At 43.0% G+C, this 16,381-nt stretch overlaps 3 protein-coding genes across 4 annotated transcripts in view; all 3 read right to left on the bottom strand.

Annotated features, from left to right (window-relative positions):
• Positions 1-612, bottom strand: part of LRRC49 (leucine rich repeat containing 49) — a 41,202-nt gene extending 40,590 nt beyond the window's left edge. The window contains exon 1 of the mRNA XM_069866945.1: positions 486-612. Within this exon, the coding sequence (XP_069723046.1) occupies positions 486-503 (18 nt within the window). The 5' untranslated portion in view covers positions 504-612. The remainder of the gene's footprint in view (positions 1-485) is intronic.
• A 540-nt stretch (positions 613-1,152) lies between these two features.
• MAPDA (N6-Methyl-AMP deaminase) lies at positions 1,153-9,402 on the bottom strand. Its single transcript, XM_069866951.1, has 10 exons — positions 9,335-9,402; positions 7,232-7,362; positions 6,662-6,722; positions 5,797-5,884; positions 5,337-5,418; positions 4,485-4,611; positions 3,725-3,805; positions 3,166-3,304; positions 2,574-2,674; positions 1,153-2,080 (listed from the first exon to the last, which is right to left on the bottom strand). The coding sequence occupies exons 1-10, from the start codon at positions 9,386-9,388 to the stop codon at positions 1,889-1,891; spliced, it is 1,056 nt and encodes a 351-aa protein (XP_069723052.1). The 5' UTR covers positions 9,389-9,402; the 3' UTR covers positions 1,153-1,888.
• A 998-nt stretch (positions 9,403-10,400) lies between these two features.
• TM2D3 (TM2 domain containing 3) lies at positions 10,401-15,727 on the bottom strand. 2 transcript variants are annotated; one of them, XM_069866413.1, is made up of 6 exons: positions 15,619-15,727; positions 14,461-14,556; positions 13,443-13,600; positions 12,723-12,897; positions 12,066-12,141; positions 10,401-10,841 (listed from the first exon to the last, which is right to left on the bottom strand). In XM_069866413.1, the coding sequence occupies exons 1-6, from the start codon at positions 15,716-15,718 to the stop codon at positions 10,676-10,678; spliced, it is 771 nt and encodes a 256-aa protein (XP_069722514.1). In that variant the 5' UTR covers positions 15,719-15,727; the 3' UTR covers positions 10,401-10,675. The 2 variants fall into 2 exon arrangements, with proteins under 2 accessions (XP_069722514.1, XP_069722513.1); XM_069866412.1 differs by having other exon boundaries at positions 10,461-10,841; positions 14,461-14,559.
• Positions 15,728-16,381: the final 654 nt, after the last annotated feature.

A 16,381-nucleotide genomic window follows, 5' to 3' on the forward strand; every position in this document is an offset into this window, starting at 1 on the left:
CCTCCTGACTTCCACTACCAGCAGAGACTGTAAATACTGTTACAGGCAAAGCAGGGTGTTTTTTTTTAAATCAGCAACAGATCAAGTACCTCAGTGGCAGGGTAATTACAGAGCCTTCAGAAGAGTGATTCCATAACTAGATGTGATAGTCTTGTCATGGTGAAAACCTCTAAAACACTGTATGATCACAGGAAAAAAGGAAGTTGAAAATAGCAGCATTTACCAGGACTATGCTCTCTGAACTCTTAAAAGTAAGACTTACTTCTGTGTAACACTAAGTTTGAAGCTCAGAATCTCATCAGATACTAATTACGAGTCTTACTTAGCTTTAGAAAGTTTTATACTTGACAGATAAAATGAACACTGAGGGTGACTCCTTGGTATATAAACAGAAGTCGACAGTTTTTCTTTCCTAATAAACCAAACACTGTGTTACTGAAGAGTGATTAGAAGGCCCTAACCTATAAAAATGTTATAAAACTTACATTACACGAGAATGCCATCTCCCTGGAGCGCAGGCCCGCTTATCCCAACACTGAGATACATGCAACTGTAACATCCCAGAAAGCTGCTCACCCTGTCCTTAGAGAGCTTCCTCACTGAAAAAGGAAAAATTTACCACAGCCGTTAGTTTTGTAGAAAGAAAAACAGGAAAACACGACCAAGCAGCAAGTGATAATGCAATTCGATCAAACAACGATGACAACATGATCAGTGAAAATATTTGGGAAGTAACTTAAAGTACTGTTTGTAAGTAAAAAGTCAGCATGAGGTCTTATTCCGAGCTCAGATAAGAATATATACAACCACAGTCCTGCTTCACATAATTTCCCCCATCTCCAAAAGGATTGTTTTCTGCTTGGAAAATGCTCTCTAGAAACCTCAGGTAGCCACACTCCCACACCTACTGCTTCACTATCCTCCCCTAGTTTTTTTCTGTTTGTTTCTTGTTGCCACTTTGCAGCCAGACTAACTACTTGATGCTGATTTTATTAAAAAAAGACCAAAACAGAAGTCATGAACAGCTTTTGTAGAACAGGTCTGCTCGGGGAGCTTGGCCTCACCAAACCCTGCAGCAGGTTACACGTGCATCTCCTCTGCAGATCCCACACACACACACGCATGTATATTTAAGTAGTGGGTTTGAAAACATGGAGGTTGAAGCTGCTTTTATTGCATTTTTATAGAAAACAAACAGTAATTCTAAACAGCATTTTAAGAATCGGACCATTTCCCCCAAGCAGCTCACAGTTTGCCAAGGCAGCCAAAATTCTTAGCTTTGTCTAAATACTCCCTGTGCTGACGGCCCCAACGGGCACCACAACATACGCCACACGATCCACAGTGGGCTGCAGTCATCCATGTGCACCAACAGAATGAGAGGTTTTATTTAATTCTTTTGAAACACTTCATCCTCCATGAGTTTGTTTCTGTCTTCACACATTTAATCAATAGCTCAAAGCCTTTTTTTTTTGAAAAAAATAACACAAAACACAAAATATATATAATCATCCAAACTGCTTGGCATCACGTTGCCAACAAACATTTAAAAACCTTTAAGCTCTGCCCTAAATTTGTTCTGGCTCTCAGACGTTTGTAGTATGATGACACCTTTCAACTATTCTTAAAAAATGTCCTATCAACTGAAGAGAAACTGTGTGACGACACATTTGTAGTTTCAGTCATTAGTTGAGAGCCCTTCCCAGCTACGGAAGAACGTTTACTTGTGTCCCCACTACTGAAGGATGCATCTCTGTCATCTTCAGTTTGCACAGGCACAGTTTATGGTCTGGATTTATAAACCTGAAGTCTGAAAAAAGCCAAGGATTCAGTAAAAAAAGCTTACTAACTAAGCTACACACCCAAGCTGTTGAGAGCAACAGTTTGATTAATCAAACAGAGTTGGCTTCAGTTTACACCACTGCTCTCTTAGCTTTGATTTTACTACACTTGAAGCAAAGATATGGTTGATTGATTCATAGGAAAGATCCCACATCTCTGATTGAGTCAGATTAAATGTTTTTGCAACCAGCTCATATTCTTGTGACAGATCAGTTGCAAAGACGCCTTTATCGTCAGTCTGGAGTTAAATTGGAAGAAAAGAAAAGAAAAGAAAAGAAGTTTCGATTAGTTCCCGTATTTTAAAAAGGGTTTTTTCTACACATTACAATCCAGTTCTATCTTGCTGTTTCACATTTTATTCCACAATTCTTTCATCTGTTGGTAATTATTTCATACTTTATTTACCCTATATTCACTCAAAATTAATAAATTACTCAAACACAATGAAACTTCTTAAAGTGATAGCACAATTTATCAAGAAAATAGTATTTCCTATTTAAATATCTAGAAAGATGGCTATCAAATGATGCCTACATGCAAGCTATGTGAGTACATGCACATCTCCATCTTCCTCATATGCCCTTCCTCAGATCTGGGAACTAGAGCAGAGTCTGTTTTCCTGCGTCTCCAGGGAAGAAACTGCCTCACCCTCCACACTTAGCATCAACCTGAATGGTCTCACACCAGTTTTGCTCTTAGCCCCAACACACGGTTCAAATGAAAAAACTTACACAAAGCACTGTGGGGTGGCCCAGGCTGTACCAGTACCCAAAGTGGTGTTTGTCACAGGAGGGCACTGTCTGAGTTTTGATGTTTGAGGTCATGCAGAGTTCTAAGGGTAAAAAGAAGAAACAAGGATATATGTGAAAACAAAGGCCACGTCATGTTTTTGATGCATTAATTGACTTACTTCTGTTCCTGAATTAAAATTGGCTATTGTCGTTTCCTTAATTCTCTGTCCTTCAAAGGTTTGGTAGCATGTTCTGAGGGCAGTTTGGTAACCAATTACTTTTTAACTACTGGCTAAGCATAAAATGTAGGGCGCTAACAAACCAGACAAAGAAAGACCACATAGCCTTGCACAGTAACTAGAAGTTAAAATTTTGTTTTCATCTGAGACACCAATTGTCTCCTGCTGTCACAACTATGTCAAAACAACAAAAATATTCCCAGCGTACCCTTATAGGCAAGTCTCTCTCACAATGCCATGTTTTTCTAAGTCACCTTTGGTCAAATACAATCAGATTTACCAGCTCACTAGTACATGTGATCTTCTGAAATCTAGACATCACCAAGTAACTGTCCTAAATTTTTTTTTCTTACCAATAGGTATCTCATTCTGTTGAACAAGTTGCACCAACTCTTCTGAACCTGCGCTTGCAGAGTTGAGAAATGTTCCATGTCCAATTCTGTCCGGAGGTAGGCCCAGGAGAATTTTGGTCTCCTCTTCTTGGTATGGAATCTAGAAAGGACAGATTTTACATTCTGTCAAGGACGCATAAAATGGCACATTGAATAATTACAACAGACTTCAAGTTCTATTTCCACAGCGTCTCTCGTCCAAAAGAAAGTGTCATTATGACTAAATATCTACATTACTACCCTGTAAAGAAAGAATAAAATACCAGGAAGACAACGGTGCATTTCTTGGAATATTACTAATTTTCAGATTCACACCTAACCCCCCAACAGATATAGTGCAGTAAGAAATAATTTGAATCAGAACAGCTTGTTGAAGATTTCTTCTCTCTTGTGAAAAGTCCCCAACCTATTACTACATTGGTCTGAGAAGTTCAAAATGCACAGAAGTTAATTTTAGCTTCATCAAAGTTTTTATAAAATAGGAATTACAGAGAAGGATCAAAATAAAGAAAACGTTTACCTCTGAAAGATGCAATGCCAGCTTTAGACCTGCTTTTTTTGCTTCTGAGAGCGGCTCCAAAAAATCTTGACCATGTCCTGCCTTGAAGACAGAAACATATCATCATCTACAGCTTGTTTTACAAATCTCCTATTACAATAATTAAGAAGTCTAGCAGTATCAAAATACTTAATTCAAATACAGTTACAATGAATTATTTTTCTTTTCCCATTACTTCAGTTTCGAATTCAGCATATCACAGTATGTTCTGCTCCACGGGCATGACAGACACATTGGTCCAACATCAGTGTGGGGCATCTTCTGGACTACAGACAAGGCAATTGTCTTGATTTTGACACCTTTTTTACAACTATCACCTGGAGCTATTTAATTTCAGCTTGACAGCTATCCTCAAACATTTCTCCTTTCTTAATGCGCAATAAGCGTTTGGTGTATCTAAACAAAATTTAACCTAGTGTGAACTCACAGTATTATTTAACTTGCTGCAACCCAGTCAGTCTGACAGGGACAATTTAGTGATGGGCACTCCCCAGACAAACACTACTTTTCAGTGGCTTCTTCTTTTATGTCATATATTCACCTATTGATTCTTTGTTCGAGTATTTGTCCCTTACAGCAACAGGGATTAACCTAGTATCAAGATTACGAGCAATTCATTCAAACTAGCAACAAACAGCACAAAAATGCCTAAGAACAAAGTATTAGAACCCCTTGCTGTTACAAAATATTATGTTTATCTTCAAGAATAGACAAAACTTACAGTGGGATCGCCACTGAGGTCAACTCCTACTACAATTCCATCACTGGAAAGAAGGAACTCTTCAGCAAGTTTAACAGTCTGCTTAGCAACTGCCGGGCCACTTTTTCTATTTATTGCTATTAACAATCTGGGATAGAAACATACATATTAAGTTAAATACAAGCTGTGATTTCAGGAGACTAAGAGATGTATTACCAACAAAAATGGCACTTCACACCCTTTCCTGCTGAGTATAAGGAGTAGGTACAGGAAACTGTAGAAGGACTGCAGGTACCAAAGTGCAGAGGGACATAAATCAGATAACTACGTTAGCCTAGGAAATGTAATAGCCATGGTGAGAGGGAGGGCAGAGAACTGTATGCTGCTCATTTGCTGCCTGCACGACCAGGCAAGCAACCTCTCAAAGGTGCACACATGAAGAATGAGAACTCTCCAGCTTCCACAAAGAAATCTAGCAAGGGTTGCTACTGAGAGTATGAGAGACAGGCAAGGAGACTGCCCCCAAGCAACCCCTGACACCTACTGAAACTTGTCGGCTGGTTAGGACTACCTCACCTTTACAGCAGGTTGCTTGTACAATTCATCAAGCAAAATCTTTGCAATTAATCCAGGCTAGTGAAAAACATCTCTTTAATGAGATTAGAGCTGAAAAACTTTAGCCAGCTTCCTTTTCTATCAGTAAAAAAGAAGATAACTAGAAAGTTTCCATACGAGTTATCTGTTTCCAAATAATCTCGTTTAAGCACAATTTTGTCTCCTACAATGATGGTTTGTAAACCTCTCTGCAAACCATGACCAAGCATCAGACTACAGAAACCCTTGAAACAGAGGTACTTCATGTGCTTTATTTACCTTACATCTATATCCAAGCCTTCTTCTTTACACTGTTTTATACCCTCAAGTACAGTTTCAACATACATCCTTTTGGTCATACCTACAAACACAATTGGAATAAACATATTTTATTTAATTTTATTACGTCATAGACACAACTCTCTAGCCTCATAAGTTTCATTTTGCACCTTTGATTTTATCCCATAGTCTTCTAATCTATATAGTTCTAATACCATAGTCATACTAAAGCGAATAACCCAAATTCTTGGGTAGCAGATTTATAACCAACAGATTTTTGTCCTCAAAAAATTCAAAGTAAACTGACATCTTTTTACATGGTTAAATCTTTGCTTTTATATTGAAAGTATATTTTTACTGACCCAACTCAATTTGACTTCCGTTATTATTAATATAGTCAATCTTACCTAAGTTTTATAGCACACCAGACTTATAAAATAAAAAATAGAACAGACTGTACCGGTGGACTTCTCTTCTCTAGGAGTGCTCCTCAATTCCAGATACTTGACACCATCATCAGCAAATTCCTTAATAACATCTTTAGTTATCTGATGAAGAAACAGTATATTCAACATCAGGAAAGTAATGCTTATAATTGATTCTATTTTCTTTTACAGCTAGAAGACTCCTCTATCTTTGGGTGTGAAGCACTTGCAAAACTTTCAGGCCCTTCATGATTTTAGGGCTCTCCATCTCGGGAAGCGTTACCCCCCAGAGGGCACCTCCAGTTCCCTCAGTGATACCAGAGAGAGTTAGGACAAATTAAAATCAATTTGTCTGAACAAGAACACCCTCAGCTGGTGCAGTCCTAACCCTTTCCACAGCCACTGTGCCTCTCTGCAAATTTAACAGCCTGCCTAGAAGCCCCTTTGCAGGGGAAAGAAGAGGACACTACACCACTACACGCACTTTCTTTCACTCCCTATTTTGACCACGCAACAGTTCTCCTTGACAGTTTCTACTCTGAAGTGAAACAGGCAATTTATTTCAGCAGTTCTGGCACGTAATAAACCAAAGGAGAAATAGGAGACTACAGTTGGTCAAAGTTTTGGTAACAACGAAGAGGCATCACATTTTTCAGACATTATTAGTCCAAGTATCTGAGTGTTCACCACATCAGAAGCTCATTGCTTTAACAACAATCAAATGTAAAAGCTATATAAAACTCTGTGTTTCTAACTTAATATGTTTTACAGTAATAATTCTGACCTCCATTTGAAGGGACCATTGTTGATATTGTAACTTGGAACCCAATACTGTTAATCCAACTAATTTTGACTTTTTGTATTGCTTGCTTGTTTTAAGCAAACTTTTAATTAACTTACCAGTAAAATATCTTCAGTCCGAGTTGTAATCTGGTAGATGAACTGGAACATTTGAAAACACCTAACATAAAAAGTTAAAAAATTGGACAAATTAGTACTAAAAAAAAAAAGAAACTTGCACTTGGAAAACATGCACTCTCTATGCTCAATTAACCAGGTTGCAGCTTGAAACACACAGACCTTCTGAATGGCCATTTCTGAGTTTAGATGCAAACAATGCATTTGCAACAGAAATTATTGCTGTTATTACCATAAAGCCTTTTTTAAGCACAAAGGAAAACCTGGTTTCCAAAAAAAGGAAACTACACGAGTCAATTTTCTCTGAAGGGCATATGCTACAGGTGAAAATATTCAATCCTTTAAAGAAGGAATTAATCAACATGAAATTACTATTTAGTTGCAAACATCTAAGAGGTTATTGTATAGACAAGAGTAGCAAAAAATCTAACCAATTACACTGTAAAATTTTAACATGTATTTTCTGCAGTCAGTGAATAAAGCCACATATTTCTCTGTTCTGAACTTAAAAGACCCTCAGTAAATGTTCCTCACAGACACGTGTATACTCACTCATCCAAGGTTCTTTTCTTTCCTTTGTCGATCGCAGTCATTCCATTCTGGATCTGAAGGTGTGGCTTCTGGACCATAAGCTTCCTCATAGTGGCAGAACTGATGGAGCCGTTCAAATGAGCATGAAGTTCCTACAGGAAAAAACAAACCTACGGATCTGTGCCTGCTGGAAAGAACGACTTCTACACCTTGTTGCTGCTCTTGTGCCCCACATCGTTTCACTCCGAATTTGAAAATAAAATCACAGTTATCTCTATGTTTGGCTAGTAATAGTATCCTCATGTTTTTGGATGTGTTCAACCAAGACTGTCCTAGTTGCTCCTTCTCAGTGGGAGCCCAGCTGGCTCAGGAAAGAGCTCCCCAACTAACTGCCTGAGCAGTGCAACTAGAGGTGAGGAGGAAGCCAACAGCTGCCTCAGTATTAAGAAAAGTATAGTAAGGATTCACGAACTCTTTCCCCATCCACTGCAAGTTAAACTTATGTGTGCACTGTTAAAAATATCATCTGTACATACACTCACCTTTCCTTTTTTGTACTTAAAAGCTTGTACTTACAGCAGAAATCCAGCAAGGTGCTACCTCCACCCACTGAGAGCGACCGGAGTTATTGCCTTCCTTTATCCAAGGGCGCTTCCTGCCTGACCTTCTCTTGACAATCGGCCTTTGGTGTCCAAACCTGTGATCCCCAGCTCTATTCCTCACCCCACCTCTGCTCCTTCTCATGATCTCTGGTCTGCTGATGCATGGAACAGGTTCCTAGTGCCCTTCCAACTCATCCAAAATCTGTCTGGAAAGCCTCTGCTTCATTACCTACTCCCTCGCCCCCCCAGAACGCACTCCTCCCCTCTGAGAAAAGAAGAACTGGAGAAGTATTTCTTCCAGTCTTTAACTGGAAAACATGTTGAAACTGTAACTCTTCAAAGATTTTAAATTTTGTGAAGTATTATATTTCAGATTCCTATTTTAAAGCATGAAGTTTACAAGCAGAGGGAAAGGGGTCAGATCATCCTAAACTGTGAGGGTGCCCAACTCCAAGTGATGACCAAGAGCCATGGATGCTTCCCACTTCTGGAAATCAAGCCAGGTATGTACTGCTACATGCAATTTTTCAGTCTTACAAGTGAAATACCCCACAGAACTCAGTCAGGCATTAAACATAAGCCCTCAAAAGCACCTTATTGAAAAGCGTTATAGGAACAGCGGGGCGGTGGGGCGTGATGCGGGTTTGGCTGTGCCCCTCGGCACCTACCGCGGGAGCTCTCTGCTGGAACGCGTCCCACTTGCCATCTCCCCAAGAGCAGAACGGCAACAGCGATAAAAGCGCAGCAACTCGTACCAGCAACAGCACAGACACAGAAAGCGAGGCACGCCCTTGGGGACGCGGAAAATAACCCGTTATCTGCGGCAGCCTCGCAGGGCTCGCCCTGGGGAAAACAGGGCAGAGAAGGGAAATGGAAACCAGGCGAGATTGGCTTGAGCGGAGGGAGATCGGCCACCGAGAGCCCCGAACGAGCCGCATGGGCCAGCGGCCTCCGCGGGGCCAGCAGCGCCCGGGAAGTGTGGCTGAGAGGGGCCCCGAGCAGCACCAGCCGGCCGGCCCTCCTGCCTGGCTGTCTGCCGTCCCGTTTCTGTCTGTCCATCCATCTCTCATCCCGCTCCTGTCTGTCCGTCCGTCCGTCAAGCTCTCATCCCGCTCCTGTCTGTCCGTCCGTCTGTCAAGCTCTCATCCCGCTCCTGTCTGTCCGTCCGTCCATCAAGCTCTCATCCCGCTCCTGTCTGTCCGTCCGTCCGTCAAGCTCTCATCCCGCTCCTGTCTGTCCGTCCGTCTGTCAAGCTCTCATCCCGCTCCTGTCCACCCATCTGTCTCCTGTCCCACTCCTGTCCGTCCGTCAATCTCTTGTCCCACTCCTGTCTGTCCATCCGTCTGTCTCGTCTCACTTCTGTCTGTCCGTCTGTCCCTTGTCCCACTCCTGTTTGTCCATCTGTCTGTCCTTCGTCCCACTCCTGTCCCTCCATCCACCCGTCCGTCTCTAGTCTCACTCCTGTCCGTCCGTCCGTCTCTCGTCCCCCTGCCGCCTCCCCCGCTGCCCGCTCCCCGCTCACCGCTTTGGGCAGGCGCCGGTAGAAGCCGGGCTGCGGCGCGCGCGGGGCGGCCATGGCGGGGCCGGGAGGGGAGGGGAGGGGAGGCGGGGCGGCCATGGCTGGGCCGGGAGGGGAGGCGGGGCGGGGCGGATCCAGCCGCGGGGCCTTGGAGCACTAGCTCGGTCCTCAGGGCTGGGCGAGGCGATCCCCATCGAACGTGTGCTCGACAGCTCCTGTCTGGGGCAGGACAGATTCCCGCTGACGGGCACGGGATCAATCCTCCCAGAAATCTAATCGTGTTCTGTTCCTCTCCAAGGACTCATTTTAATGTTCTTATGAACTTGGGGGCAGCCCGAGCCCTCGCTAACGGGGAGCTGGCCCCGGCCCTGCCCTCGCCTCGGGGACGGGGAGAGGCTGCAGGCAGAGGGGGAGCAGAGAGACCCCTGCCCGGCACAGACCGGGCTGGACACGGGGCGTTCTCAGCCCCGTCTGGGAGAAACCACGCTGCCAGAGGGGCATTTAACGTCCAAAGAACACAATTATTTAGATGAAACTTAGCTCTACTTCAGCTTAAATCAAAACATTCCACTTTTTCCAACAGCAACTACTGCTTGCACCAGTCCCCGCCCCAGGAAGGAGCCGCGGTCTCAGTCTCAGTCCCCGAGCGCAGCTTTTCCTCCACAAGCACCCGGCCAGCATCGTCCCAGCACTGAACGCGAAGTGGATAAACGCACCCATGGCATCACCAACCCCTTTTCTACTTTAGCTGATCATAACTTTAGCGTTACTGCCATCTAATTCTAAAGACCCAACAATTTTAAGGCAACAAGTCACTAATGTTAGCTCTCGCCATATTCCAAGACAGAGATGAATGTAATTAACCTCATAAAACACAACAATCTACGTACCACTAAGGTAAGTGAGGCAGAAAAGTTATCCTCAGACAGAGAGAAAAAAGCATATATTACTGTCATATTTAAGGAAGTTAGCTTTCAAGTTAAATTCAAGCATACTAAGATGCAGTAAACAACTCAATGTTCCAGTTAGTTTGCATTTCTTTCAGTGCCTGATGGATCATCCAAGTACAAGCACGGTGCAGAATCTGGTTAGCTGCTCAGCTTTTTTTCATAGAAAAGTAGCACATCCACAGAACAAAGGAAATGAATTTCAACTTATTCAGTGATTCACTTTTATTTAACCTTAATCAAAGGCAAACAGAGTACAGATACTGTACATTAAAATATACGCACACAGAAAGAACAGCCGTTCTTCATCCTACCTTAGGGGCTCAGATCTCTACATTCTTTTATTTAGAGCCCTTTCCAAGCAATTACTCTTCCCTGAAACATGTTGCACCTACATTTAAATATAAAGAGAACCATCTGCAGGTCCCACATAGCCAACCCCTATTAGGAGCACATCAATTAGTGTCCATATTCCAAGTCCACCAAAGCTGAAGAGTTTTCCCAGACCTTCCCGCCACTGGCCCAAATAGAAACGATCGGCACCAAATCCACCAAGGGTGATGCTATAAGAATAAAAACAATGAATTATTATTATTTTCAGATGAACTCGGGTCTGGGTATTCATATACACTTCTTTCTGACACACCTACAAGTTGATGACAGTTTTGCTCTACATCACTTAAGAAACTACATTTTTTTTGTACAGTAAGAGATAACTGGGCTATTAAATGAGAAAGCTTTTGATGAAATAGCACTATTTATTAGCTAATTAAAACTACCCAGACACTCGACAGTTTTTCATTCATGACAAGTAATAAAAACCAAAACACTCAAATTTATAAATGTATCTCGACTTTTCTAAGCTAGCAGGAGCTAAAAAAAAAAACCCAACAAACAAGCTATAGAAACAGACCCAAACACTAAATTTAGCCCCACACAGCAGTCAGGCAGCAATAGTTTCTCTGGCTGGTGGCAGAGAGAACAACTCTTGCTATAAAGAGAAGTGTGTTAGGTCACTTCCTTAATCAGTCTTATTCTATCTTGGGCTCCTGGAATAGAGCCTTACTACCTTATTTATCATATTAACCACTTCTGAAATATTAAAATTTCATTAAAAACATCTTGCCACAAAACGAACTTCAGTTGCAAATCGCTTTGGTCCTCTAACAGATGAATATTCTAAAAATAACCTAACTAGTTTCTTCCAACACTGCTACACTGCTCTTTCCCCTAATAATTTGAAAAATGCAAGAAACTCCATCTTAAGGCATTTCTAGCTGTTACAGTGACATTTATCAAATTCAGACACAGCTGCATTCACTTCAGATGCCAAGAAGTAATTTGGACAGTTTTCAGCCCTAACTGTTTAAAACATACAAAACCCCAGAGATCTGCACGTTTTTTTTCAGTATTCGTACCTCATTTGGCAGCACACAGAATAAAAGCAAGCACATCCTCTCTACTCAGAAAACAGATCACCTTGTGAAGCCAAAGAATCATTGGAATTTACTCTGAAGAAAGTGCATTTGATGCAGAAATAGGGTAAATGTTTTCTCTCAAGCTCTATTTACTGAAAACAGTGAGTGTTTTTGCAGAGGAGACCTTGAGGCACCCCGTGACTTCAAATTCTTAAGCTAGACTGAATGAAATATTGGTTACTCAGTTCACCACTAAAAAATGGTGAACCAAGCAGAAACACACACAAACTGAAGATCTAATAGGCAGTTAATATATTCCTAGTAATATTATCTACTTTAGCTTGAGGTTATCTAACAGTTCTTTTGTACCTTAGTGCCAAGGCAGTGGACCACTTATAGCCTCCAGTCCAGTTGCAATAGAGCATCTTAGGAAAGACACGATTACCTAAACGTTAGAAAACATTCAAACCTTAATGTAATGAACAAAGACCACATAACGAGTAAGAAAATGACAAGCAAGACACTGCATTTCTTAAAACAAGTGTAAAAGGATTGACACTAATAGGAACAAAAGCTGTCAGCACAAAAAGCTCACACATACTCTACAGCCCTCTGTTCCATCAATCTTTGCCCCACTTTAGGAAACAGAATAAACAGAGGGAATTTTAAAGTAGTTGAATGAAACCAGCATGAATTTATTTTAATTATCCCTGAGACATGTGGTATTGATTCTCTCAGTGGTGTCCAAATTTGTCTAATTCAACGAAGCTGACAAAAATCAAACAGAACTACTTTCTCTCACGTGAAGGTATAGAACGCTATTCAAAGCGACTGTTTACAGTTCGATGTCACTATTACAACTAAAATTTAAACTGCAACTATAAAAAACATTCAACAGATAAATCAAGGTGCAGGCTGTTACTGCAACAGGAATACACAATCCTTGTATTGACCCAGAACAAAAAATTTTAAGAAACTCTTAAGAAAAAAAAGCATCTTTACAGAATGTGGTTTAGCCCAGCTTACCTAGACAGTGAATGTGATCTCGTACTGTACAAGTCGCATTATATCGCTGTCGCGGACAAGAAACTGTCATGCAGTTAGTAGAATTGCTGCACACATAATCCGTTGTTGCAAGCTGCCAGCAGAACTGGCAAGTCATGTTAATTGTAAAGTTCTCCTGCTCCTGGTTATTCTCATCCTAGAAAAGGACAGTGTTATCACTTCACTAGCAATAAGAAAAATTCACCGTGTGCAGTATGAAATGACATTTCATGGACAGATATTTTGGGCAAAATAATGACTGCTGTCTTTGCTACCTCGATGTGGTCAAGTAAAACATAAAAATCATCATCAGAAAATTAACAGAGTTTTTAAAGCGCAGCTTAAAGTTACTGCTTCCCCCAGTCTAAGGCTACTGCCAAGAGGAAGACTCATTGTCTCACCCGTGGGATCACTTTGTACCCCTGACAGATATTCAGCCTCCCCACTCTCAAAATGGTTTAGTTTTGACTGGTCAACAAATTGATTTAACTCAGCTGCACGGCTGCATAATAGAAAGGTCCAATGCAAGACAGGCCAAAAGGCAGAAGGGTAGATCTGCCTCTTGGGCAACAGCCTACAGTTGAACAACTACATGAATCACAGCTCTGTGAGCCTGGAAATCAATTTGTACTATTTTATGACATGATGCCACAGTTTAATTAAATGACTTAAATTTGGGTTTAAATGGAACAAGTTACTTACAACACAATGAACATGGGGCTTGACTTTGCAATCAAAAGTGGCTGGCTTCCCATAAACACAGGAATAGTTTGTGTTACATGTCATGCAGTCTGGTGGCAATCTACTGCACAGCCCGTTGCTAGGACATATAGTCACGTAAGACGGAATTTCTGTACTTTCTGAAAGGTGAAATATGCAAATAAAATTAAGAAAGTGAATTTTAAAAAAGCTGTATAGGCAGAAGTGTATATATACATGTATGTTTTCTTTTATAGACAAACCCAGCACCCCACCACTGTATAAAGGGATTTGCTTCTTACACAGCAAACAGCACTGCGAGTGTGTGGAAGGAACCCTGCCTTGGGCAGTGACCCATGCGACACAGAGCACGCCCTGCAAGCACCTACCTCACCCCAGTTCTGCACCAGAGAGCACAGCGGCACCGCTCAGCGCAGCGCCACAGCAGAGCTGGGCACGGATTAGTGCCGCCTCAGCCACTATTTCTCAGCGGAAGCAATCAGTTTAGGCATAGAAGCAGGCTGACACACATGACCTTGTTCAGTTCAGGCATAATTAAGGGTGCAGCTAGCTCAGCTATCTGCTGTTTGTATACCTCCAGAATCATCTCCTAAATTACCAGTAAGAAGTGTTCCAGACAGTCCTAATGCACCCCTTAGTGAGCTATAAAAACCTTATTTATGCTTGATAGGGAACAGTAACAAGTTCTTGAAGAATGCTGGAGTCTTTCAAGAGCTTCCACCATCCTGAGAGGGTATAAAACACACAAACCACCATGGCAGTGGTGAAAACTAGTGATTTTGTAGCTGTAAATATTATACGGACCAATTTCCTAGTTATATAATCCTAACTAATTGTCAATGTCATTGAGAAGCAATTCATAGTATGTCATACTATAATGTCTTTTACTGCTGTGAAAGCATGCACAGGTTTAAGATGTGATTCAAGAACTTTAGTAGCAAACTCAGGACACATGGATAAAGGCCCAAAGGAAAAACAAAGAAACAACATAACATCATACCTGCTGCTTTAAAATAAGGAGCGTTTGTACTTGTAGAAGTTAGACTTTTTGCAAATGTAGACTGCGGCTGGGAATGCTTTGTGGTCATCAAAGACCCTGCTAAAAGACAGAAAAAAAGGAGAACGTGTTAATTCTAGAATAAAATTCATCTTCAGGGACAGTTTGGTTCCAGTATGCTGATGTAAAATTACAAGTGGAATGAGAATGAAGAAAACCATAAAAATCTGTTTTCCTGCTCTATAAATAGTAGGATGTTTATTGTAAACATGAAAACAAGAACTAGAATCGTTCCTTTTAGCCAAGAAGCCATTTTTATTTCACAGAATCATTTAGGCTGGAAAAGACTTTGAAGATCGTCGAGTTACTGTGCTCAGGAATCAGATTTAACAGACTATTTGCTACCAAACAAATCCTTTTACTCAAGCGATGCAATCGCTTCTCTTATGTAAGGGGGACAGACACGGGCCGGCAGCCACGGCGGTGTCTGTGTGCTTCATTTGTCTCTGCAGAGCCCCGCAGTCCCAAGGGGGGGCAAAGGACACCAACGGGCCACTACGTCTACCCAGGGGTACAGGGGGGAGCCCAGAGAGCTGTCAGGTCTACCCAGGGATACAGGGGTGAGGCAAGAGCATCGCCAGGTCTGCCCAGGGGCACGGGGGAGCCCAGAGAGCTGTCAGGTCTGCCCAGGGGTGAGGTAAAAGGGCCGCCAGGTCTACCCAGGGGTACAGGGGAGAGCCCAGAGGGCTGCCAGATCTGCCATGGGGCACAGAAGGGAGCCTAGAGGGCCGCCAGATCTGCCATGGGGCACAGAAGGGAGCCCAGAGGGCCGCCAGATCTACCCAGGGGTACAGGGGGGAGCCCAGAGGGCCGCCAGGTCTGCCCAGGGGTACAGGGGGGAGCCCAGAGGGCCGCCAGGTCTACTCAAGGATACAGGGGTGAGGCAAGAGCGCCGCCAGGTCTACCCCCAGGAGCCCTCCCCCAGCGGGACAGCCAGCGGGGCTGTCGGGTCTGCCCCGGCAGCGAAGGGGACGCGCATGCCGAGGTCACGGCCCCCACCGCAGGGACGCGCCGAGACCCGCAGGAGAGCGGCGGGTGCTCCCTCCCGTCTCGCAGCCCAGCCGCACGGGGCCCGAAGGAAGCGGCAGGAGCCGCGCTCACCGCGGCCGAAGAGGAGAAGCAGCTGGGGCAGGAGGAGCGCGACGCCGCAGAGGCTCCGCAGGGCCCTCCGCACCCGCCCCAGCACCGCCACCGCCGCCATCTTGCCGCCGGCTGCGCGGGGCGGGGCGGGGCTCGCAGGAGGCGGGAACGCGGCGGCCGCTGCCTCAGGCCTCAGCCCGGCCCTCCCCGAGCCGGCGGGGGTCACCACACAGGCCTCCCTGCAGGCAGCTTGAATTCCTATTATTTCTATTAATTTACGCCCTTCACAGACCTCTCCAGTGCCGCTGGCCCTCTGAAAACTTAAATGGCAACAGCCTGGAGGAAGAGGCAGTCTGACATTCACAAAACCTTGAGATTTGCTATAAAAATCCCCTTGAAGTTTTAATTCTGCAAGTCAACACAGCAAGTAGATTGTGGGTTGTAGCCCATAAACGTAATTTATGTAAAATATCTTATTAAGATACTCGCATCAGTTCTGTGAAGTGGAACAGAAAGCTATCCCCGTGCTTGTTTCTTCCATTTTTTTCCCTATTAAAAATAACAGGGGATAATCAGCTACATAAAAAGTAGGGGATAAAACAAATACATAAATAAAAACTAATGGAAAACCAAAAATAAGACTATTAACACTAGCCTGTCCAGCTCTCAGGGAGAAGGAAAACACCAGCTTTGTATTTGTATGATATTTATACACTAAATAGTATTTTTGGCTTCATTTCAGTGATATTTAAATCACAACTGCAGTGGTATAGCTTAGGTGAAT

This window comes from Phaenicophaeus curvirostris, chromosome 12 (genome assembly GCF_032191515.1).
Source record: "Phaenicophaeus curvirostris isolate KB17595 chromosome 12, BPBGC_Pcur_1.0, whole genome shotgun sequence".
Lineage (NCBI taxonomy): Eukaryota > Metazoa > Chordata > Aves > Cuculiformes > Cuculidae > Phaenicophaeus > Phaenicophaeus curvirostris.

What these genes read in the sequence shown, in the direction of transcription:
- MAPDA (XM_069866951.1), bottom strand. Translation starts at nt 9,388, where the DNA reads ATGGCCGCCCCGCGCGCGCCGCAGCCCGGCTTCTACCGGCGCCTGCCC. An exon ending in AAGAAAAGAACCTTGGATGA is followed by an intron (nt 6,723 to 7,231) that starts GTGAGTATACAC and finishes TTTTTATGTTAG; the next exon opens with GTGTTTTCAAATGTTCCAGT. An exon ending in GCCACCCCACAGTGCTTTGT is followed by an intron (nt 2,081 to 2,573) that starts GTAAGTTTTTTC and finishes ATTTAACTCCAG; the next exon opens with ACTGACGATAAAGGCGTCTT.
- TM2D3 (XM_069866412.1), bottom strand. Translation starts at nt 15,718, where the DNA reads ATGGCGGCGGTGGCGGTGCTGGGGCGGGTGCGGAGGGCCCTGCGGAGC. An exon ending in GCTTCTCCTCTTCGGCCGCG is followed by an intron (nt 14,560 to 15,618) that starts GTGAGCGCGGCT and finishes TCTGTCTTTTAG; the next exon opens with CAGGGTCTTTGATGACCACA. An exon ending in AGCCCCATGTTCATTGTGTT is followed by an intron (nt 12,898 to 13,442) that starts GTAAGTAACTTG and finishes GTCCTTTTCTAG; the next exon opens with GATGAGAATAACCAGGAGCA.